The sequence below is a fragment of the Sesamum indicum genome, linkage group LG8 (genome assembly GCF_026168435.1).
Source record: "Sesamum indicum cultivar Baizhima isolate 11 linkage group LG8, ASM2616843v1, whole genome shotgun sequence".
In the NCBI taxonomy this organism is placed as follows: domain Eukaryota; kingdom Viridiplantae; phylum Streptophyta; class Magnoliopsida; order Lamiales; family Pedaliaceae; genus Sesamum; species Sesamum indicum.
This window is the reverse complement of record NC_142664.1, coordinates 30,863,419-30,886,094: the sequence shown is the minus strand read 5'-3', so window position 1 is coordinate 30,886,094 and position 22,676 is coordinate 30,863,419. Positions and strand designations below refer to the sequence as shown.

Here is a 22,676-nt window from a genome sequence, read left to right as displayed (position 1 = left end):
TGAATCTTGCTTCTGTCTAATAATTAAGTCATTTTGTTAGTTAAAATTAACTGAATCTGTTTATATTAATAAAAAGAAATGAATGCATAATATTTTTTGTTAATATAAGCAAGTTTAGTGAATATTAACTAACGGAGGGACTTATTTGTTATAAGAAAACGACATCAAGAGTGCTAGATGTAATTTTTCAAAGTATAGAAGATGCACGTGTAATCACACCAAATCTCAGGAAAGAGAAGTGTAATTATCCATATATATATATATTTAAGCAGTAAAATTATAATTCACTACAAAAAATGACATGTTGGTTAATTCACCGTAAAAACAGGTTAAAATCTAACAGAGACTGATGGACTGGATTAATGTTTGGACAATCATTAGAATCAAGTAATTATTTATAAATTGTATATAATGATGAGGTATTTGTAATTATACAGAAAAAAAATTAGAAGATTCTTATTATAATTTACCTATATATATATTCGATAAGGTACTTCTTATTCTGGTAAATTATTATCATATTGAATATAATATTACTATTATTTTGAATATAAAAAGCAAAATAAGCTAACATGTTACATGGTTTGTGTAGGGGGCGATTCCGTGATTTTGAGCTACAATTTTTTGTTTGGATGTCAAAAAATTAGTATATACTGAAACACAATTCCAAAGTCAAACAAGTGTAAAGAAAGAGTAAAAATGGAAGCAGCAGTGGTTATTTTCTATCCCCTCTTCCCTTTTCGACTTCCAGCAGCCAAAGACACTCTCTTCTTTCTTCCACAATAAAAAGAGGAGAGTAACATTTTCTTTTGGCGCCCATTCCTCAAGAAATTTTCCCGAAAGATTCCCTCGCTGTTTCAGTCCCCCAACGCTTCCAATTCCGCACAAATTCTTATTCTATCGTTTGCATTAGTTGCGCGTAGTTTTGCGTCTCTATTGTTCAACCGCTGACTTGCTCTGATTCCGTGTCTGCAATGGCTTCCGAGCAACAGCTATCTGCAATTAAGGTACCGTATTTGCTCTATTTTGCCATGATTGTATAGTTTTTTTAACTTTAACTCAATTGAGTACTGAATATCTGGTGTGGTTAGGGCGCAAAAGTGCTTATGGTGGGCGCCGGCGGTATTGGATGCGAACTTCTCAAAACCCTCGCGCTGTCAGGTTTCAAAGACGTCCACATAGTGAGTAGAATTTCTCATATTTTGCACTGTTGGAGTATTTTCTAGGCTACTTTGAGTTATTTGTATCACCATAGATTTTTACGGTTTTGTATCTAGGGTTTTAGGAAAGGCTTATTTGGCTGAGCTTAATGCAGCCTAGGTTGCACCTTGCAGTTGTAGTGTGCTATGCGTGTTTTAGAGAAGGTTTAGTAGGTTTTTCTGCGATTATGTGTGAGCATCTGGCGAGGCTGAGTGATTGAAAAATTTAGGGTGCATGTCGGTGAGAGGAAATAGGGTGTGTGGATTTGGGTTGAAAATAGTTGTGCTTGACTTTGAAGTGATTTGTTAGTTGGGTTTGTAAATTAGATCTGATGCTTCAGTTCTATGCTACCTAATGTTTGGCAATATAATAAGACCTGCCTATAAGCTTATGCGATTTAGGGAGGCACAAAAATGTTAGATTGAGCTTGGATGCTTGTCTGTTCGAGATGCTGCAAAGACATGGAAGGGAATGGAGAATTTATTTATTTAGATCGATTTTTAATTATGTGGAAGAAGAAGAAACCTATCAGATTGGGACTATATCTGATGCATCTTTCATCCCATACTTTCCTCTGATTATATTCAGTATTAATCATATAGGAACTAGTACTCGATAAATCGTACATCATTAACTTTCTTCTACTGATAGTCGGTGAGAATTAGTAGAGAAAGTCAGTTATACTCACAGCATAATTTTAGATGTTTTTAAGAATCATCTTCTATTTTATCAAATACATAATCCCATGTGGAAGGATGTAATATTTTTGACATTGCTTTGCAGATTGACATGGATACAATTGAAGTCAGCAACCTAAACAGACAGTTTTTGTTTCGACAATCACATGTTGGGCAATCTAAGGCCAAAGTGAGTAGAGAACTCAACTTCTATTGTGCTGGCTGCTGTCATCCTCGGACCTTTTCCTAATATTATCTGGATAAATGTTCAACCAGGTTGCTCGTGATGCAGTGCTGAAATTTAGACCTAACATCAGCATTACTCCATACCATGCAAATGTGAAAGACCCTGAATTCAATGTTGATTTCTTTAAGCAATTTAATGTTGTGTTGAATGGGCTTGACAACTTAGATGCCAGACGACATGTGAACCGTCTTTGCTTGGCAGCTGGTGTGCCATTGGTTGAAAGTGGGACCACTGGCTTTCTGGGACAGGTGGTGTTTTCTTGTAAGAGTTTATAGGCACTTATACTTAATTTGTGCTACTACTGTCATTGCATTAGAATCTCCAGTAGTGAACCATGCTGTTTATAGCTCACTGGAATAGGATGTACTTTACTGCTTGTGTAACAAGATAAGTTTAATCTTCCGGTTTGTACTTCTTGCATAAGTTTGCTTCAGCAACCTTTATTAAAATATTTTCCTTTATTCCTTTGAATTATTCATGCCTATAATTTACTGTCAAAGTGTTTCCTAAAATCTTTTATATCTTTGGATAATTGGAGGCAGGTTACTGTTCACATAAAGGGTAGAACAGAATGTTATGAATGCCAGCCTAAGCCAGCTCCCAAAACTTACCCTGTTTGCACTATCACAAGTACTCCATCAAAGGTATAAGCGCCTCTGTATTAATTTCTTCCTTGTGCTGTGAACTTTTCTTCTATAAGAACTATGCTTCACTTCATCATGCATTAGATTATAACTGCAGGATACTGGAACCTTAATTGTGCTTATCTTGCATGGGACTAAAAATTTGCTGCTGCCTAAGTAGATGCATATGAAGTGGTCATTTGAGTAGACTTTTTAGTATATGGACCTTGTGCAGGTGCTATTAGATCATTTCTGCTTCTTGTCTGCATGAATACGACCACTTGTATTTGGCAGATATTTTGAGAGCACTTTCTTTCTTTGGACAGTTTGGGAGCATTAACATTTTGATGATACTAATTGATTGCAGTTATCTGGTTGAAAATAATGCTTCTGTTCTAGCCCTTAATTAGTCCTAGATGGCAAGACTCATGAACTTTTTGCTACAATGTTATCATGTGTTGCTTCAAAACTGCAGTTTGTTCACTGTATTGTATGGGCGAAGGACCTGCTTTTTGCAAAATTATTTGGGGACAAGAATCAGGATAATGACCTGAACGTGCGTGCAAGTGATGCTTCCAGCTCATCACAACAATCTGAAGATGTTTTTGAACGCAAAAATGAAGAAGATATTGAACACTACGGACGGAGAATATTTGATCACGTTTTTGGTTACAACATCGAGTTAGCTTTATCAAATGAAGATACATGGAAAAATCGTAACAGGCCGAGGCCTATTTATAGCAAAGATGTAATTCCTGTTGAACCTGTCAGTCAGAATGGAAATCAGGCTAAAAATTTGGTAGCTGGAAACCCTTCGTCAATTTCTGCAATGGCATCTCTTGGCCTGAAAAATCCACAGGATCTTTGGAGCTTAAAGGAGAACTCAGCTATATTTCTTGAGGCCCTGAAATTATTTTTTTCAAAACGAGAAAAGGTTTGACACAACTTCTTTAATTTTCTAAAGTTCTCAGTATTCTTCATCGCGTATTCCTTGATTGTAGTTGATACCCAAATTTTTCCTTTCCAGGAGATTGGTAACTTGACTTTTGACAAAGATGATCAGCTAGCTGTTGAATTTGTTACAGCTGCAGCAAATATCAGAGCTTCTTCATTTGGCATACCTTTGCATAGCCTTTTTGAGGCCAAAGGTATTGCCGGCAATATTGTACATGCTGTTGCGACAACAAATGCCATCATTGCTGGATTGATTGTGATTGAGGCTATTAAGGTGCTGCAAAATGATATTAAAAACTATAGGTAGGTTGTATTGGTTATACCACCATTTGCTCACATGCCTTACCTAGTCACCTAATTACTATTTGATGTGTTTTAATTTTTAGATTAAATGAAATTTGCCTATTATCTTGGACTGAGGGATGCATATAATTTCCTTCTTTCTTTGTATTTTAAGGGGGGAATAATTCCATACTTCTACTGAACTCCTGTTCATCTGAGGAACTATATAAATGTGATGAGCCTGATAAATTAGCATCCTTTTTCTAATTAACTAAAGATTAATTCACTATGTATTTACTGTTATTTGTTTAATTTCATATTCTAATTGGTTCTGTTATCTGTAGGATGACTTATTGCCTTGAGCATCCTTCAAGAAAGATGCTTCTAATGCCAGTAGAGCCATTTGAGCCAAACAAATCATGCTATGTCTGCTCTGAGGTCTGTTGGTTTTCTTGTTTCCCTTAAAATTCCAACTTTTGTCTAGTTTACAAGTTTCATTTTTTTAGCTGAATGGACTGCATTTCAATTGCTTGAATAATGTTGTTTTAATGCAATAATATGCTTTTGTCAAGTAGACGCCTTTGACTCTGGAGATAAATACACATGGCTCAAAGTTGAAGGACCTTGTTGACAAGATTGTGAAAGCAAAGCTTGGCATGAATTTGCCTCTGATCATGCATGGTTCTTCCCTTCTGTACGAGGTTGGTGATGATCTTGAGGAGGATGAAGTTGCCAATTATGCAGCAAATTTGGAAAAGGTTAATTGCCTCTTCATTTTGTCCGTCATTATAAGTTGTTTAGGTTGTATTCGATTAATGGATTTGGGATTAAGGATCTTGAATCCATAATAGTCAATCAACTGGACTTATTTGGATAATCAGTATTGCAATGGGTTGCAAATTCATGAACTCCCATTTTAGCTATATTTTGAGGCACTGTGAACCCATATAACATGGAATCATTTGAATCCTTCCTTGAATTCAAATCCTCTCATTCAAATGTACCTTAAGCCTTTCCATGTTTTTGGCAATGGGGTCTTGCTCAGTTTGTGCATCTTGTGTTAGGTACTATCTGAGCTTCCTTCTCCAGTCATTGGCGGAACAATCCTTACTGTTGAGGATCTTCAGCAAGAGCTAAAATGTAGCATTAATGTTAAGCACAGGTCTGTATCATGCCAATGTCGTTTCTGTTGCTTAATATTTCTGATCTTATCACTTTATGAAAGAGCGATGCATAGCTGTGTTAGAATTTCATCTTTTTTGCTTGCATTTGCGCTACATTTGCTGTGTTACTTTTGATTGCGATTCTTGGCAATATCTTTCTTAATTATCTTTTGGGTTTTCTGTCATGTAGATGCATATGAAATTATCTAATCTATCTAGTTAAAAAAAAAAGTTTTAGTGGATTATCATGTGATCCCATCATTTCACTGCCCATTTGCTTCTAGTGCCTGAAATTTTGAAATCATTACTTCTTCACAAGTGGAAAGTAGCAACATGTATTAGCAGGCTCAAAGATCAGTGTGTAATTGCAGGCTTTGACAGCTTTTGCGTCACAGACAAATTCAATGTTGACACATCTTTCTCCTGAAGTGACTACTGAATTTTGTTTTTTTTTTTTCTTCACTCACATGAGGAATGGGACACTACCCTATTTTTGGGATATATAATTTTCTGATCTGTTTGAGGTTGGATTGGCTAAGCCTGTTTTCCTTGCTGCTGAAATGGTATAATTTCTTTTGAGTTATAGTCCCACATTAAATTTTGCAGGGAGGAATTTGATGAGGAAAAGGAACCTGATGGAATGGTTCTCTCTGGCTGGACACAGCCTCTGGCTGTAGAAAAGAATGGGAAGGGATCTACTGATAATGGTGCGAGCACCTCTCGTGTGTCTGAAACTACTTCTCTAGTGATGGAAGACGATGATGAGTTACAAATCATCCCAGCACAAATTGCGAAGAAAAGGAAGTTATCCGACATTTCCAGTGCTGCTAGTTCAGATGCTTCATCTTTTAGAAATGAGGCAAAATTTAAAAGAAAAGCAGAAGAGGCTGATAATAACAATGATGTGGTAATGCTTGATGGTGGGAGCTCCGAGAATAGCAAGAAGAAAAGGGAACAATAGCTATTCATCTTCCTTGTTTTGATCTCGATCAGCATATCTCACCCTAACTTTGTAGAATACAAAGAAAATGGTGATTCTTTTGGTGCTTGCAACTAGAGGAATATTTGTTTTTAGGTACTTGCGATTTTTGACAGGAGGTTGGATCAGTCTAGCCTGGACGAGAAACTGAGTTTGCCCTGATCCTATGATGTATTCTAACTCACTAGATTAGGTGAGATATTAACTATGTAACTTGTCATTAGTAAGGTTTGTGTATGTAGAATCTTGAAAATTAGGGAAAAGAAAGTATGGCCCTGTTAGCAGTGCCCAATATTTGATGTCTATGCTCATGTTTGCTGCTCCTGCATGAATCGTACCTCCAATTGATTCTTTGTTGCCATAGATTTACCTGGAAACGCTGTTGATAATATCTCTCGGTATAATGAGTTGGTGAAGATAGCAAATTACATCTAATTTGCAGGATTAACAAGCGCACTGGGATGATGATAATGGAGACAACTTGGTGATTCTGTCATTATGAGATGGTCTAATATTCGGTCGCTGTATAATAACCTCTTATTCATTTTCATTAAGGAGAAGACAATAAAGGAATTTTTAATGGAAAGGCAAACAGCAAAAAGTTCAAAAGTTTAAATCTCATTATGAATTATTGTGTTGTATATAATTTGAAAGCTCTGGGGATGATTAGATTGCCATTCGAAATTTTGTTTTACTTTGTGTGATGAGTACATATACATACTCTTTAATTTTAAAAAATGGTATAAATCTGCATTTCCCGAGAAATAACGGCTAAGGAATTCTCCGTAACCAAACAGTGGAGAATGGGCCATGTCTCATAATAGAGTGGCCTACATCTACGGCCCAATTCCACAAATGCTCCTCAGTAGAGAACTCTCTTTTCTTCGTTAGCAAGCTGGACGGAGATCACCTCCAGACTAGAATAGAACAAGACATTAACCCAAAAAATCGAAAGACAAAAGGAAGGAAGAAGGAGGTGGAGGAGGAGGAGGAAGATGTCAATGGCTAGCGAAAACGAGGATGCTCGCCGCAAGTTGGCGATGGCTGAGTACCGGAAAAAGCTCCTAAACCACAAAGAACTGGAAGGCCGAGTTCGGTCTGGTAATCGCGTTTTTTAAACCCTAATTCATTTGTGTCTGTGCTGTAGTGTTGACTTGTGATCACCTTCTCTGAAAACCGTCGATCTATGTTGCATTGTGTGTTACTAATTTGTTTTGGTTCTAATTGGTGTGTGTTTTCACGCGTCTGATTTAAGGAGGATTTACGGAGTCTGGCTTTGTGCTGTTGGGGGTTATTGAATGTATGATGAGCTATGGATCAAGATAGTGGCGGTGGATTTTATGTTTTGGTTTGTCTATTTTGTAGTTGCAGATGCATGCATTTAACATTTTAGAATAACTTTATTACATGCTATTGTATGGCTATTTGATGGAACTGAGCTCCATGCGGATGTTTTTGCTTGAACAAATTGAATTGGATAATTCAATTGATTCATCACGCATTAAACTAGAAATATGGAATCACTTTAGACTTTGGATTTTGGTTGTAGTTCAATCTGATTACTGCTTGAGTCTGATTGTTATTACTCAGTGTGACTGGGCAATTGCTTCATGCAGGGGCATTAGTTCTTTTTATAGGAAGCCTAGCTGGGGCATCTTGAAACTAATTGATTTAGGTTTTGAGACGCGGCATAAGCAAATTACCATGGTTCATGCGTGGATGTAATTCTCTAGAAGCAACCAGAAAATTGTGATGCATTTGCTTTTCCTTCTCATTTTTATACTTATGGTTAATTTTACATGACTAGAGTTGAATAAATCCTTTATTTTAAAAAAGAAAAAAACTTGAGGTGCTTTAATTTCTCCAGAACTTGATGGTTGTTATTTCTGCTACACCTTTTTGTGAATGGATTTGGTGCATGCTTTTTGTTCGATGGTACATCTGAACTATGTAGCTGGTAGATAGCAACTTTTATCTTTATCATGTATAATTTTCCTTTGTCTTGGAATATGTAATACACTATAGCAATATCCGATTTTGTACAGCCAGGGAGAATTTAAGAGCTACAAAGAAGGAATATGCTAAAACAGAAGATGATTTGAAGTCACTCCAGAGTGTTGGGCAGATCATAGGCGAAGTACTGAGGCCTCTGGATAATGAACGTTGTAAGAGATCTATTTCCTTTTCCTTTGATTTTAAATATTGCTGTAAGACATCTCTTTCCTCTTCTTTGGTTTTTAAATAGTGCTGTAAGACATCTATTTCCTTCTCGTTCTTAAAATGTGCAACATTCTAGGACTGGACTGTTACTTATCTTCTTGCACTTCGTCTCTATTACATGTTTCTGGTCCATATTTGCTTCTGGAAGACTATTAATTTAAATCCTCGGTAGAACAGATAGATGGATTCTGCAATCTACAAACACAAGATTATTTTAAAGAGGTCTTGCAACCACTGGCATTAGCCGTTACTGAGTAGTGCTTGCATATTTTATTTGATTTCTTACTATAGGCTAGGTCACTGTCCTGATTTATCTGATTCCAGTTGTGCTTCCATATTTTTTATTTAAGAAATATTGTTTTATTTTGCCATATTAGTGATAGTCAAAGCAAGCAGTGGCCCGAGATATGTGGTTGGATGCCGCAGTAAGGTGGACAAAGACAAGCTTACAGCAGGGACCAGGGTGGTTCTTGATATGACAACACTGACAATTATGCGAGCTCTCCCTCGTGAGGTACACAAATGCGCTTGATACTAATGCTTAAGGTTTAACTGGTTATGGCTAGTTTTGCTGATGCATTATTGTGGATGTATACTTCAGGTAGATCCTGTTGTTTATAATATGCTTCATGAAGATCCTGGAAATGTTAGTTATTCTGCTGTAGGTGGGCTGTCAGATCAAATCAGAGAACTGAGAGAATCTATCGAATTACCTCTGATGAATCCTGAACTCTTCATAAGAGTTGGCATTAAACCTCCCAAGGTAACACCACATAAAGCGTAGTTGGTGATTCTTAATATTCCATCGCTTGTTTTTTCGACAATACATTGTGGACCTGTTTTAGGGTGTACTTCTCTATGGACCCCCCGGAACTGGAAAGACATTGTTGGCCAGAGCAATTGCTAGTAACATAGATGCCAACTTCTTAAAGGTGAGTAGATCCTAAAACCTCTCATACAGTCTTCATGTCATGCCTGTAGCTTCTTACAAGAATAACCATGCAGGTTGTATCAAGTGCTATTATTGATAAGTATATAGGTGAGAGTGCAAGATTGATCAGGGAAATGTTTGGTTATGCCCGTGATCACCAAGTAAGTATTAGATGCACTGTGAACTTTTTGTCTAACTGAATATAAGAATTTGAATTAGATTGAATTGACGTTAAAGAAGACTGTTTCCTTAGCCCTGCATCATATTTATGGATGAGATCGATGCCATTGGTGGACGTCGATTTAGTGAGGGTACAAGTGCTGACCGTGAAATTCAGAGGACACTTATGGAATTGCTGAACCAGCTTGATGGGTTTGACCAGCTTGGGAAGGTCTTGTTTAATCCAGTGTTAAATATGGAAATATTTACCCAAGTTCAAGCATCTTTTTCCACTTGCATGGAATACTAGCTCGACTACACTGTAATGTGATTTGAATTGTTGTTTGCAGGTTAAAATGATAATGGCAACTAATAGACCTGATGTTCTGGACCCTGCACTACTTCGACCTGGTCGCTTAGACAGGAAAATAGAGATACCATTACCTAATGAACAGTCGAGAATGGAAATTCTCAAAATACATGCTGCTGGGATAGCCAAGCATGGCGAAATTGATTATGAGGCTGTTGTTAAACTTGCTGAGGTGGGCTAGAAGTGCTTTTTTACCCTCTTAGTAATGTTGTCGAACAGCAGTTTTATTAACATGTTGCTTGTTCAGGGATTTAATGGGGCTGACCTTCGTAATATCTGCACTGAAGCTGGAATGTCTGCAATTCGGGCAGAGCGCGATTATGTTATTCATGAAGATTTTATGAAGGTAACTTTTCCTGCACTTTGAGATATCTATAGCGAAATTTCTCTTGAAAGTTGAATTCATAGATGCACTTAGGAAAGCAGGATAAGCAGCCAAACTATTGTCATTTTCGTATTTGGCAGGTCTGTTATTTATGTTATTTTCTTGCATCAGCCTATCTTTTGGCTAATATTGAACTCCCGCAATTATGAATTGTACCTGCTATCCCCCGATTGGTCAGAAAAATGTGATGCATTGGGTGTGTATGTGCGTCTGCGTGTGTGTAGGAATCAATTATTGCATCTTTCCTGATTTATTTTTGCAATGAATTTGACTTTCTCGTGCTTGAAACTTTTCCTAGGCTGTGAGGAAACTGAATGAAGCTAAGAAGCTTGAATCAAGTGCTCATTATAGTACTGATTTTGGGAAGGATTAGGTGCCAGTTCTACAAGTTTGGTACCACTGGTGGATGCAGTGTATCCTCGTTTCATCAGATCCCTCTGAAATGCCGCTTCCAAGGAGATGCCTATTCTGCAGCTGATTGAAGATTTTTCACAACCGGCACAGCCATCTTAGTCTTTGTTACTTCAGACAATGGGAATGATGAATATTGTTCATTTGAGAGAAATGCTTATATGCCCATAATCTGAAAGGTCACGATAATCTATATCATTAACCAAAGAATGGGAATGATGAATATTGTTCATTTGAGAGAAATGCTTATATGCCCATAATCTGAAAGGTCACGATAATCTGTAACAAACCAAAGGTTTAATTACTAATAGGACTTGCCCTTTTAAGCAACCACAGATAAATGTTGTATGGCGAGTAAAGAAAATAATTTGTCCTACATAAATTAGCTATACAATCAAGTTCTTTGATTGTTAAGATGATATTTAAAGTTTGACTTCAAATCCTGGCAGACGATAATTTATTGCCTCATTGGAACCACTTTGATGGTGCATCCTAAATAAAACTGATACTTCGGAGGAGGCTGAACCCAAATCTCAGTTGTACCTGCATATGGGGCTCTATGCTGGCCTACCCCATTGTAGTGTGTCTAGGGCTTCTTGATGCACTCCTTTATCTCCTGCTGCCACTACATTGAAATCTGCAAAAGAGGAAAAAGGAAATGAGTTGGTTCAGCACATGTATGGTGCACTGGCTAGTTATAACCTTTATGGTCGTCAAATTGACTTCACAGAACGAGTAGTGAAAGCTACAGAAATTCGTACTAGCTGCCTGTGCCTTAGAAGAAGCCTCCCAGCAAAGTTGATGCCCTTTCCAATCAGTTATAATCCCACCGGCACCTTCAATCACAGGTATCAGGGACAGGAAATCATACGGCTGGAAAAAGGTAAATAACAGAACATCAGTGTATATGACAATCATAAATTATCTAGTGGTAGCTTTCAATTTCATCACATGCTGAGGCGGATACGTGATACAAGTTATGTGATTCTCTGGAGTCACGATATCACCAGCTTTGCAGCCGAAAGGCTAAAATGATTTTGACCACCATGCATAAACAATTGCTAAATCTTCTAATATCCTCTAGAAATTTGGCTAAGAATTCAATAGGGAAAGCATGGTTAAAGGTCACACCAAATTAAATACAGCACACCTTGAGACCTGATTCAACAACGAGGTCTACATAACCTGAGGCCAGTAATGCATAGGCGTAACAGTCACAGCCATATAGTGGTACTTTGACCTGCAATATCAAACAAATTGAATATTAGAATGGAATAAAGCGTGAATTCTATCCATGCAAAAAGGTAATGCGAGCGCATGCAGAGGTGTGACTAACAGAAACGATTCAACACCAAATAAATCAAAAGGTGAAGCAGATAAACAATCACTTAACCGCAAGTTGGCAACTTCTTTCATCAGGTAAACAGAAAATCAGTTCCAAGAAAACAGATAGCTATGTCTCAAAACAAGGGGTTGATATGACAATCAAGTATTTTAAGTAGATATCTTCAAACTGAGATACACAGACAACTGAAAAAGCTACAGGAAACTCAAAAGAACACAGGATACTAGGAGGCAAAAAACATCTAAAACAGATGGATGCAGTTCTCTGATTCTCTTGGTGTTTTCCTTAGTGTGAACTTGGTCTTCATGCATAATCTAATAAATAAAGTTTCACTAAAACTTATTCCATGTTTTTATGTGTGTAATACTTATCATACATATTTTAAGTTAACAGAACTATACACATCCAACCTGTAGCAACACAAATGGACATACCTTATTTCTTAATCGAGCAAAGGCTACTTCAGCATCCCCACTGAATAAATGTGGACTTGTTGTGTACCTGAAACAGACACCCAGTCCCAACAGAGAGAGAGAAAGAGAGAGAGAGAGAGAGAGAGAGCATAAGACATGTGACTGACAAACAGCTTAAGAATACCAATGTGTAGAACATAGTCTATATCAACTCATTATCAAGAGTTTTCCCAGGGACTGCAGTAAGATACTCAATTGAAAAAGTATGAACATACAGGTAAGCCTTTGAGAGATGCGAACACTTGCGTATAGAGATCTCCTGTCCATTCAAGGTAGTTCTTCTCCCAATTATTCCGATCCATCTCTCTCTCAGGACAGGTTGGTCAATAATGCCAAGAATCTTGTCAATTCAAAAAATTGTTTTTTACAAACATCATAAAAAAAAAAAAAGAAGAACAAAAGAAAAAAGAAAAAAACAGCATAAGAACCAGAGATCTCTTCATGGCTTTGCTGTGAGTAGATTGAATTCTTACCGGTTTACCCTTATGGAGTAAAGCAATTAGTGTTCCAAATAAGGGTTTGCCTATAAATAAATAACACCAATTAGCAACTATTAAGCCAAAACATCGTAGTTACCACAGTGCTAAAAGATTATGTAGATATATACCAGTGATAAAACTTTTTGTCCCGTCTATTGGGTCCAATACCCAAACGAAGTCTGCAAAATCTTCTTTGCACCTCCATCCATTCTCCTCTCCATAACTGAAAATTGACAAACATCTTGTACTTTAGATATGAAAATTAGAAAAACTACAACTAATTTGATAATAATGAAACAGAATGGATCTTCTCCCAATATACCATAAACATTTTATGGGATGGAAATAAGTTGTGATCTGTCAAAATATTTATATTCATGTATACCCAGATGCATCATATAATTGATATATCCCTATGTTCTCGTTTGCCCTATCACATGAATTCCCTTTTCAAGAAATATCTATTTAACAGAGAGCTATGATGATATTCTATACTTTTTATGCAATTTATCCCCTAGAAGTTCCACTCTCCTTACCGAGTGTGAAGGGATTTATGAACTTATTTGCAGGATGCAATTAGCAAAATAGGATCACACCAATACTCTCGCGTAGATGCAAATTATTTCACGCTTGTATGTGTAACTTATGCGTGTCAATCATGGCTGATCTGAAACTGCCACATTAACTATCCCTCTTTTGTGCAGAAAAACAACTCCTACAGAGACATCCAGAGATAGAAATTAATCTACACCTTTATAATTAGAGCCAAAAGTTATGTATATAATATATAACGCTTCATCACCTTCAACTTTAACTGCACTCTCCATTAATTTGCCTCATGCCTATTTCATTAAGTATTACTTCCACGTGAATATTACTTATACAGTGTTCAGAATTAAAACAGTGCAACTTCAAAGAAAATAAATAAAAAGAAAAGAAACAATGAAATAATGAAGAAGAAGAGGAGGATGAGCTATATAAACGCGGCTTAGAAAGGAAAAACAGGTAGAAGATCAGGCCCGCATAATGATGGAAGAACCTAGTTGGCCGAACTCATGTTATGAAAAGCTACGTGGATAGAATATAGAAGGCTTTCGGAAATGTTTGATCAATTTCCATAACTCCCTCCAAGCACCAAAAATACAAATAAATAAATACGTAAATAAGAGAACTCACATCGCATGCGAAGGAAAATACTCTTGTATAATTTTCACCATTGACTCCTCCGCCGCTCGATCAGCAATCGTCACAGGACCTAATTACAACTTAATCACTTACAAGGCAATTGAAAAACTCAACATTATGATTAAAAAGTAATTTGACAATTAAAAGACACGAGCACGAATAACTTTTAACAAAAAATCATTAAATAACTTACTTAAATCCTCTTTATCGAGGATGTCGAAGCTTTTACGGAAGTACTTGCGAATGACATCGCCGGCGGCGTCAGCGAGCCGGTTGCCCACGTCGACGAAGTCGTCGAGGTCAGAATTGGCCAATCTCACGGAAATAGCTTCATTGCTGCACTTATGACCAATAGAGAGAGAAGAATCAACCGAAGTCATTCTAATTGGATTGAATTGAATTGATCTGAAATTTGAGGCTGAACTCAAATAATTTCGATTGCAGAATGCAGATTGGGGAAATGCAGGACGAGAGGAAAGAGTGGAGCTTCTGCAAGGGTATAGAGAGAGCGAGTTGGAGTGAGAGAGAGAAAGCATTTGGAGAATCTGTGTTTGCATTGAAGAGTTTATATAGGCGGGAAAATGAGAAAGGGACTTTTCGGCATTCAATCGCAGTGGCGGTGCGTGATGTAAAAGGGCTTGTTGGGGGAGGGGGCGGGAGGAAGTGCAAATGAAGGAGGGGGACTAAGGAGTGGACGTCGACGTGTTTCCCACCGTTGGATCCCTCTCAGCTGAATCGCAGCTGGCTTTATAAAAAGTAACAAGCACAGGCGAATCACGCTATGCCTAAATCAAAATTTTGTTATTTCTTTAATTAAAATAAAATAGAAAAAAAAATAAAATAAAGAAGTGATTAAACTGACAAAATAAATAAACTTTAAATATATAAAAATACAAAATTATTGATATAACTAATAATAAATAAAATAAGTATAAGTGCAAATATAGGCTACAATTTCGTGTCTTTCCTTTTTAAACTTTTGGAGTTTTTTTATTATTTTAAATTTATTTATAAAACTTCAATTTGAATGGGTAGCATAAAACATGAATGATATTTATATATCAATCAGTAATAAGCTATTTCTGCATCGCATCGGGGAATGTCTTTCTTCAGTCTCCTTTGATTTTAATTGTGTTTCTCGTAGAAAAGTAATACCCCACGTCCTTGTGAATTAATTTAAAGATAAAAAACTATCTTCTGTTGGTCACAATGTTCTATTCTTAACTCAGACTCCAATTCTTTTTTATTTCATATAGTTTTTAGATCTTCATTTTCATTTATTAATAAATACAAGTTCCCCATATCTAGGGGATGGGAGCTCACCATTAAATTGCTAACCCCACTATTACCCACTTCACATTGTGCTTAATTACTGGCTTCCCACTTCGGCCCTGCGTTCATCATCCCTTTTCCACGCATTCTCTAATAAGGGCTCGGGGAAGTGCACTTACGCTGTAACCTTTTACGCCTTGTATCCAATGTTGTATGCAATATTGGATTTGGAGTTGCTCAACACTTTCTCCAGTGGGACAGCGGAGGGAGGGAATATACATTGTACTTGTATTTTCTTAAACCTAACAAGTGACAAATAATTTGATGATGGAAGAAATTAAATCAGCATCAGCTGTGAAGGAGACGACAGAAAGATCAAACACAACAAACCGACTCCGATCAGTCTCATCTCTGAGGAACAGCAAACAAATCAGAGACAAATCTCCCAACAAACAATACAGCATAACAATAACAAGCCTAAAAACACATGAAAAACTAGCAACGACACCAACAATCCAACAGACTCTACATAGCTCAAACTGCACATTCGAATACACGCACATTAATTATATATATGTATATAGACTAAGCTAGCTCTTGGTTTGGCCTCACGACTCATGGCTCCTTTGCTTGATTATGGTGGCCGTGGCCTGGGAGTTTCTCCTTGATCCTTTCCATGACGCCTTTCTTCTCGTGCTCTGGTGCCTGCCCAGGGACGGTGGTCGACGATTTGCTCGCCGCTGTAGTAGTGGCTGGTGTGCTGTGTGCGGCCTCCTCACCCTTGTCTTTGTGCTTACCTCCCCCAAAAGTCTCCTTGATTTTCTCTTTCAGCCCCTTCTTCTTCCTTCTTCCTCCTTGCCCATCATCCTCCGACTATATATGTTATCAATCATCACAAAAACTCGGATCAATTTTAAGTCGTCTCATAATTCAAAAACAAGACGCAGACAATATTTCATGTATAAACAAAAGATATCTCAGTAATTCATTCATAACAGAACTAACCGAACTAGAGCTAGAGCTCGAGCTGCCGGAGCGACGAAGTTGTTCTTGCTGCTGCTGCTGCGGCGGTGGAGGGGGTACCTGCCTCTGAGGCTCCACAGCCGCCGTCTGCCCCGTGGTGGCGACACCGGTGATGTGCACGGGGTTGCCGTACTCATCAGTCAATTTAACCGGATTCCCATACTGATCTGCCAGCTGAATAGGATTCCCATGCTCATCGCGTAAATCCGCCATTACTAGCTCGTTTCCTTCAGAAACGAAATCGACAAGCACTAATTTCACTAGAATCAGAATGTTCCGGGAACGATAGAGCTTAAAGTGAAAACATCAAGGGAGTTTGTGAATGTTGAGAATTGAGAAATTGTTTTGGGTGTTTATTTAAATTGAGAGAATTGAAGACGGTGGGAGAAGGCATTTTTCTGCATGTTGATGAGGTGGTCACACGTGTTGAAGAAGGTGGCTGGGGATTTACATGAAGTGTAGAGCTGCCACGTAAGTGAAATAAGGGCACGTAGGCTCTCAACCAACCAAAGGGGCTGCGGGTTGGGATGAGCTGCTTCTAACTCACAGAAACATGAAATGAGCTGGTGTAAAGATCATCCGTTTTTCAGTTTGTTACACTGCTATTACGTTTCTGATAGATTTACAGCACGCCGCGCGTATAAACCATATATCTTTTCATATTGTGCCAGCTTTCTCCACCAACTCTACCGATAAACATTTTAAAATCACTGCGGTGTGATGGACTTTTCCATAGTCAGATATATTTTTAAACAAGTTTTAATTGGGTTCATTTTTTAATTCAGATTCAGCTCATAAATAAAGCCTAAATAAGGTTGATATCAGACCTCGATGTGCCCGTTTTATAAAAAATTATTATTACCTTCTAAAATTTCATACAATTATAAATATTTTTTTATTTTATTTTTTTTAAAAAAATTACTATTACCTCTCCTGAGATTTGACATATAAATACCTTCTTATTGTTTGAAAAATTATAAATATCACCCTCAAATAGAAAAATAATATGTAGCTCCGGGACGGTGAAATGGACATTTTTATTTTACCCTATTGAATTTTTTTAACATAAAAAAAAGATATATTTAAAAAATATAAAATAAAATTGAGAATGCATAAAATAAGTAATTTATAAAAAATATTAGTTCATAAAAATATTTTAAAAAATTATGAAATATATATAATTATAATTTACAATCTAAAAGAATATTTTGATCAATTCACCATAAAAATTGGATGAAAACATAAATAAGCTCGTTGTTACACTCTCGTTACAATAAAGTAACATTTGAAAATTTACATATAACGAGGAGGCATTTGCATATATGTCAAACCTTAAGAGAGATGGTTGTAATTAACCCAATTTTTATGAAATTAGAATATTTTTTTTTAAATAATTTTAATAATTATCTTATGAAATAAATAAATAATTAATCAAATCAGACAAAAAAATTATAAACTGGAAAAGAATAGTTAAAACTATATAATAATTTGACTAACAAATTATAGTAATAAATCGGTAAAGAACTTAAAATCAACTTTAAAAAAACAAACTAAAGAGTATTGATGTAATAAAAATTTAAAAGTATAACAATAAAGATAAAAAAAAATAGAATTTCAAAAATATAAAAACTGTCAGAATAGTTAAATTAAAAAATAAAGTAAAAATTATATACCATTCGATATTAAAAGCTTAGCAACTCAAGATCAGGTGGTCCTAAGTGATTGGATTGAGTGAGCCGACCAGCCCAAAACTAACTTGGCCCCAAACAAGCTTAAACTGGACTTTTTCACTTTTTTATTAAATCAATCACGTCCTAACCGGATTAGCCCAGCCGGCCCGAGGTGTATATGATAATAATTTATAGGATAACTTAAAACGAATTTTTATCAAATTTGACAAAACTATAAATATTTCTCATAATTTAAATATTACAAATACCATCATAATATTTAATGAAATTATGAAACTCTTAAAGGAAGGTTTGAGATTGTCAATTTTCGTCTTTCTGTATTTTATTTTTTCAAAAAAAAAAACTAAAAAATTGCAAAAAAAAAATCAAATGGAGTGAATGAAAATAACGAAAAAATATAAAAAAATCCTATTAGTTCATAAAAAAACTCAAAATAATTAAATTTATAATTCATGATCCACAAAATATTTTGATTAGTACATCACAAAAAATATATAAGAATTTAAAAAACTCTAACAAATTGAACTAATTGGCGGACCATTGTTAAAAATCAAGCAAATTGGGTGGTTTTCCAAATAGTATGCCAAACTTCAAAACAACTCACCCTAATTTATAAGCTGCTGTGCATGTACGGTACGAGAAAAACTTCAAGCACACAGTGCCTACACGCAGGCCAGCTGGGTGATTTCATTTCATGAGCTTAAACAGGAAAAACACCACTTACCATTATACAAGCCAAAGCATACAGTCACATAATTCCAATTCCTACTACTTTCCTTTTTTCTATATAATAACAATGAATTGAAACTCCATCAAGTATTACCCCCACTCTTTACAGTGTCTGTCTGCAGTAGCTATCCTACATCTGGCTGCATTTTCTTGGTGAAGATGCTGATGACTTCTCTCCCACTTCATTGTACACTGTCCAATACAGAGACAAAGCCGAGATAGCCAATCGCAGTATTGAGTCTACAAAAATTCAGGACACGCATCACAAAGAGAATATATTGGCCTTCAAAAAGGTCAATAAATAATATTCAGTTTGCTCTGAGAGCTGAGATGGAACTTACCTGAATCCATGGAGGAAGCTCAGTTCTTGCTAGATCTTGCCCAGAAAAAGCCCCTTCTCGGAGTAGGTTGATTATCAGATGTCGATCTACTCGTTTTTGAGCCAAATGAGAAGTGTCGTCTCAGAAACGGCTTTGCTATTGAGGTCTTCATGCTTGAACTTGAGCTCATCCTGGGACTCCTTCCTTCAACTCCACTGCTTTTATGATGATCAAACATAATATCACTACTGAGGTCACTGTCAACAACACGCTTCCTAGATCGTTTCCTGGCTTTTGAATCCAGTTCAGCTTTCAATGCCTTTTCGGACATCTTCACAGCCCGTTTCTCCCCGAAAGTACAAACTGGGCAAGCAGGATCGTACTTGTTGATTTCAGGAGTCATATACTCCAAGCATTCCGCGTGGTAGACATGTCCACAAGTTAAAACAGAAACCACAGCAAGTTCACTAGTGGATATTATTTTCTGGCTGCTCCATCCCCATGAAGATCTCTCAGTTAAAACCTTCGTACAAATACCACAAGTTTGGAGATCAAAAGAAGGAGATCCTGAATTACGCCCACTAGATCTTGTAATTTTGTCCCGGCTGAATCCTGATGTTTCACTATCAAAAGACCACCTCTCTCTCCGAGTAGTCATGAGCTCGGAGAAGCCAGGGATTGACCAACTGTCTGAAGATCCACCATTGGAGCCCCTCGTCGATTCATTGCACCAAGCAGGGGGAAGAAACAAAGATGGCTCTTCAGATATTGAGATTGTTGGTGACTTGTACTCTGGAATCCTGCTATCGGAGACTTGTCGTAATAACCGATGTCCTGGAGAACGGTGATGCCATCTTGAAGGAGTCGAGTTTGGAGGAAGCAGGTGGCTTTGGGAAGACAGTGGCGATGCTGATATAGATGAAACTGAAGGAAGGTAAGGAGAGAGCTTTATTGGGGATGGATATGAAACAGATGGCGAGTCGGATGGCTCCTTCACCTGATTAGTAACAGCAAAAACAAAACAAAAATAATGTGAACTTCAGAAGAGAATCTCAAGCTACATATTTGCTTGTTTACATGGTCTAAAAGAAATCAACTGACTTTATCTATACTCTCCACATACCTCTCCAATATTCTGTGAAATAGCTTGATCTGCAACAAAGAATATAAATAAGTATACAAGTATTGAAGATATCTAACACAGAACCAAAGAAAATAAAGAAGTAGATACTTGGATCACCAGTATTTCTTACAATTTTGCTCGAAGTGATAATCAATCTGATAGATAAAGGAGCATATTAACAAACAATTATTTCCTACCAAAGAATGAACTCAAGCCCTAATGATCAGTGAAAAACTGACAGTTACACCAAAGATTTACATTATCAAATGTGGACATGCAACCGCCTAAGTACAAAGATTGCACATACTGTCTAGACTTATATCTTATCCTAATGCGCCTAGCCCTGGCTTCCTTTTTCTCTCTGACACACACACACATACTGATTCTAAAATTATTGCATAACATCACATATTTCTCTAGCTTCTTTTTTACACAAGTAAATAATCTTTGTAATATATTTTCTGATTCTGTTTATCTCAGCATCTACCAAGTAATACTACAGCTGTGCCTGAAAAATGCCCATCTTAGTACAAAGATAATTCTTAATCTTTTCTTTAAACATGTGAATTACCTAACAAGTTGCAGATACAAGTGTCCCTTGACACTACAGCAGATGACCTAGAATAGAGAGGATGTTTTCCACTTCATCATCATGATGACTGAGTTGAACAGGAGTTCAGTAATAAAGAATTGCCATTTGAAGAAGTTACTTCCAATCACCTTACTTCATATTTTGTAAAACATTTAAAATAAGAAGATAGGAACCACCATATAGTGATTACCAGATGATGGAAGCCTTAAAATTCCATCATTTCCTTCAGAAAGAGGGGACTTTTGCCACGCAAGTGATCGGAAACTATCTAATGGACTACCATCCTCAGAAGCAAATGCATTTTCAACAGTGGTTCCAGATTTGACTTCCATTCGATCGTTTCCACAACCTCCATTATGTAACCAATTTGCAGGTGTCTCTTCCCCAGCTACTCTTACACGATTATCCCATCGAAAGCTCCAAGTTGGTGAATAGCGGGCATGCCTCTGCAAAGTTTCGCCTGGTGATCCACTTGTTATAGTTCTATCCTTAGCGGCAACACAACAAGCAGCTCCCATTGTTTCTCACACTGGCCAAAAATGTGATAACTATAGCTAATTGCTTTTACATCAGTGAACTCCAAAAAGTGAACGTGAACGAGACCAATAGATCAAAATTAACCTGCAATTGTAATGTAAAATCAGCTATCATCAACAACAAATTAAGAAGTCGTGAATGCTGGTACTCCTTATTCCATCTGTTTTTAGCCACTATGTAATACAACATAGCAGATCCCCTTTAATTTCTTAGAAATAAAGTAGTAATCTAACATTCAAAGCCTTAAGAATGCACAATCCCAACAAAAGTTTCAACTCTTTTATGCCACAAATAAGCATGAATTATACTAATCATAATTTCCTCTAGATGCTTACCACCACAGAATTGAGAATAACCCTTTACGACACAATCATCACAAGATGTGACAAGTAAAAAGGGAAGCACTCTAAGAATACATTTATTAATTAAAAATTCTCAAAAATCTATGTTTCCACTGGGAATAAGCAAATTCCACAACTGATTTTTTTTCCCCACAGCAACAAACCCCGCTAAAATGAAAATAAGGACCCAACAATTGAATCAACAATCAACTAAATCAGAATCACCACACAATTCCTATTACATATTCAGTCTTACTAAAACCACACCTCCAACAACTCGGCTTAGGACACGTCATTCTTGACGATTTAATATAACAGTTCACCCATTCTGGAACAGCTATTCCAAAAATTAGACAAAAAGTACAAGAACCCGAAGGCGTACAAATTCCCGAAAGAGTTTCAAAGTGAACAATACCTAAACTGATAAACTTTATATTGGTTAAAAATAGGGGAAACTAACACTCGAGTTTCAAGTGCTAATTTTGGAAGAGAAGACTAATAAAAACACTAAAAACACGACGAGTCCCGCACTGCGCAGGTCAATAGAGATCCGAAACTCATGCCTAAACAACTGAAAATCAAAGTCAAAATACTCTGGCATTATATTTACCATCTAATCCATATAATTTTAATTTTCACCTCCTCTTAACACATTTTTTCGAGGAAAACAAACAAACAAAAGAAAAACAAATCCGCATACTTCACAGTAACTGCAAAATAAAAATTTAAAAAGAAAGAAAGAAAGGAAACTGCATCTCCTTATAGAAACAAACAAACTTACGCGATCGAAGGGTACCTTTTCACCGCTCACGAACCCTAGACAAAAAGAGGAGAGAGAGACTTCGTAAGTGTATGTTGAGAGTCAGTAACTTATATAAATTACATATGCATTTAAGTATACTAAAATAACATATACAATCTGTGTATGTAGGGAGGGGGGGGGGGAGAGAGAGCGAGAGACGTGG

At 36.7% G+C, this 22,676-nt stretch overlaps 5 protein-coding genes across 11 annotated transcripts; 2 read left to right on the top strand and 3 right to left on the bottom strand.

Moving 5' to 3' along the window:
- Positions 1-677: 677 nt before the first annotated feature.
- SAE2 (SUMO-activating enzyme 2) lies at positions 678-6,428 on the top strand. Its single transcript, XM_011090146.3, has 11 exons — positions 678-1,007; positions 1,092-1,181; positions 1,984-2,067; positions 2,154-2,372; positions 2,667-2,768; positions 3,223-3,681; positions 3,775-4,004; positions 4,328-4,421; positions 4,559-4,741; positions 5,048-5,145; positions 5,753-6,428. Exons 1-11 carry the CDS (start codon positions 975-977, stop codon positions 6,105-6,107), a joined length of 1,947 nt encoding a protein of 648 aa, XP_011088448.1. The 5' UTR covers positions 678-974; the 3' UTR covers positions 6,108-6,428.
- Positions 6,429-6,980: 552 nt separating this feature from the next.
- On the top strand, positions 6,981-10,844 carry LOC105169673 (26S proteasome regulatory subunit S10B homolog B). Its single transcript, XM_011090145.3, has 10 exons — positions 6,981-7,226; positions 8,171-8,290; positions 8,723-8,859; positions 8,947-9,108; positions 9,191-9,277; positions 9,351-9,437; positions 9,530-9,667; positions 9,786-9,977; positions 10,053-10,151; positions 10,489-10,844. The coding sequence occupies exons 1-10, from the start codon at positions 7,121-7,123 to the stop codon at positions 10,561-10,563; spliced, it is 1,203 nt and encodes a 400-aa protein (XP_011088447.1). The 5' UTR covers positions 6,981-7,120; the 3' UTR covers positions 10,564-10,844.
- On the bottom strand, positions 10,506-14,805 carry IMPL2 (inositol monophosphatase family protein). Of its 6 annotated transcripts, none has more exons than XM_020696173.2 (10): positions 14,277-14,803; positions 14,075-14,153; positions 13,027-13,121; positions 12,893-12,942; positions 12,635-12,759; positions 12,381-12,447; positions 11,752-11,841; positions 11,363-11,474; positions 11,145-11,238; positions 10,506-10,880 (listed from the first exon to the last, which is right to left on the bottom strand). In XM_020696173.2, the coding sequence occupies exons 1-9, from the start codon at positions 14,638-14,640 to the stop codon at positions 11,159-11,161; spliced, it is 1,062 nt and encodes a 353-aa protein (XP_020551832.2). In that variant the 5' UTR covers positions 14,641-14,803; the 3' UTR covers positions 10,506-10,880; positions 11,145-11,158. The 6 variants fall into 6 exon arrangements, 5 of the variants coding, with proteins under 5 accessions (XP_020551832.2, XP_020551833.2, XP_020551831.2 ...); XM_020696174.2 differs by having other exon boundaries at positions 10,506-10,773; XM_020696172.2 differs by having other exon boundaries at positions 10,805-10,862.
- Positions 14,806-15,730: 925 nt separating this feature from the next.
- Positions 15,731-16,728, bottom strand: LEA (dehydrin LEA). Its single transcript, XM_011090143.2, has 2 exons — positions 16,361-16,728; positions 15,731-16,228 (listed from the first exon to the last, which is right to left on the bottom strand). Exons 1-2 carry the CDS (start codon positions 16,589-16,591, stop codon positions 15,971-15,973), a joined length of 489 nt encoding a protein of 162 aa, XP_011088445.2. The 5' UTR covers positions 16,592-16,728; the 3' UTR covers positions 15,731-15,970.
- Positions 16,729-18,715: 1,987 nt separating this feature from the next.
- Positions 18,716-22,664, bottom strand: LOC105169670 (RING/U-box superfamily protein). Of its 2 annotated transcripts, none has more exons than XM_011090141.3 (5): positions 22,493-22,664; positions 21,024-21,454; positions 20,242-20,270; positions 19,140-20,115; positions 18,716-19,038 (listed from the first exon to the last, which is right to left on the bottom strand). In XM_011090141.3, exons 2-4 carry the CDS (start codon positions 21,349-21,351, stop codon positions 19,159-19,161), a joined length of 1,314 nt encoding a protein of 437 aa, XP_011088443.1. In that variant the 5' UTR covers positions 21,352-21,454; positions 22,493-22,664; the 3' UTR covers positions 18,716-19,038; positions 19,140-19,158. The 2 variants fall into 2 exon arrangements, with proteins under 2 accessions (XP_011088443.1, XP_011088444.1); XM_011090142.3 differs by having other exon boundaries at positions 22,508-22,664.
- Positions 22,665-22,676: the final 12 nt, after the last annotated feature.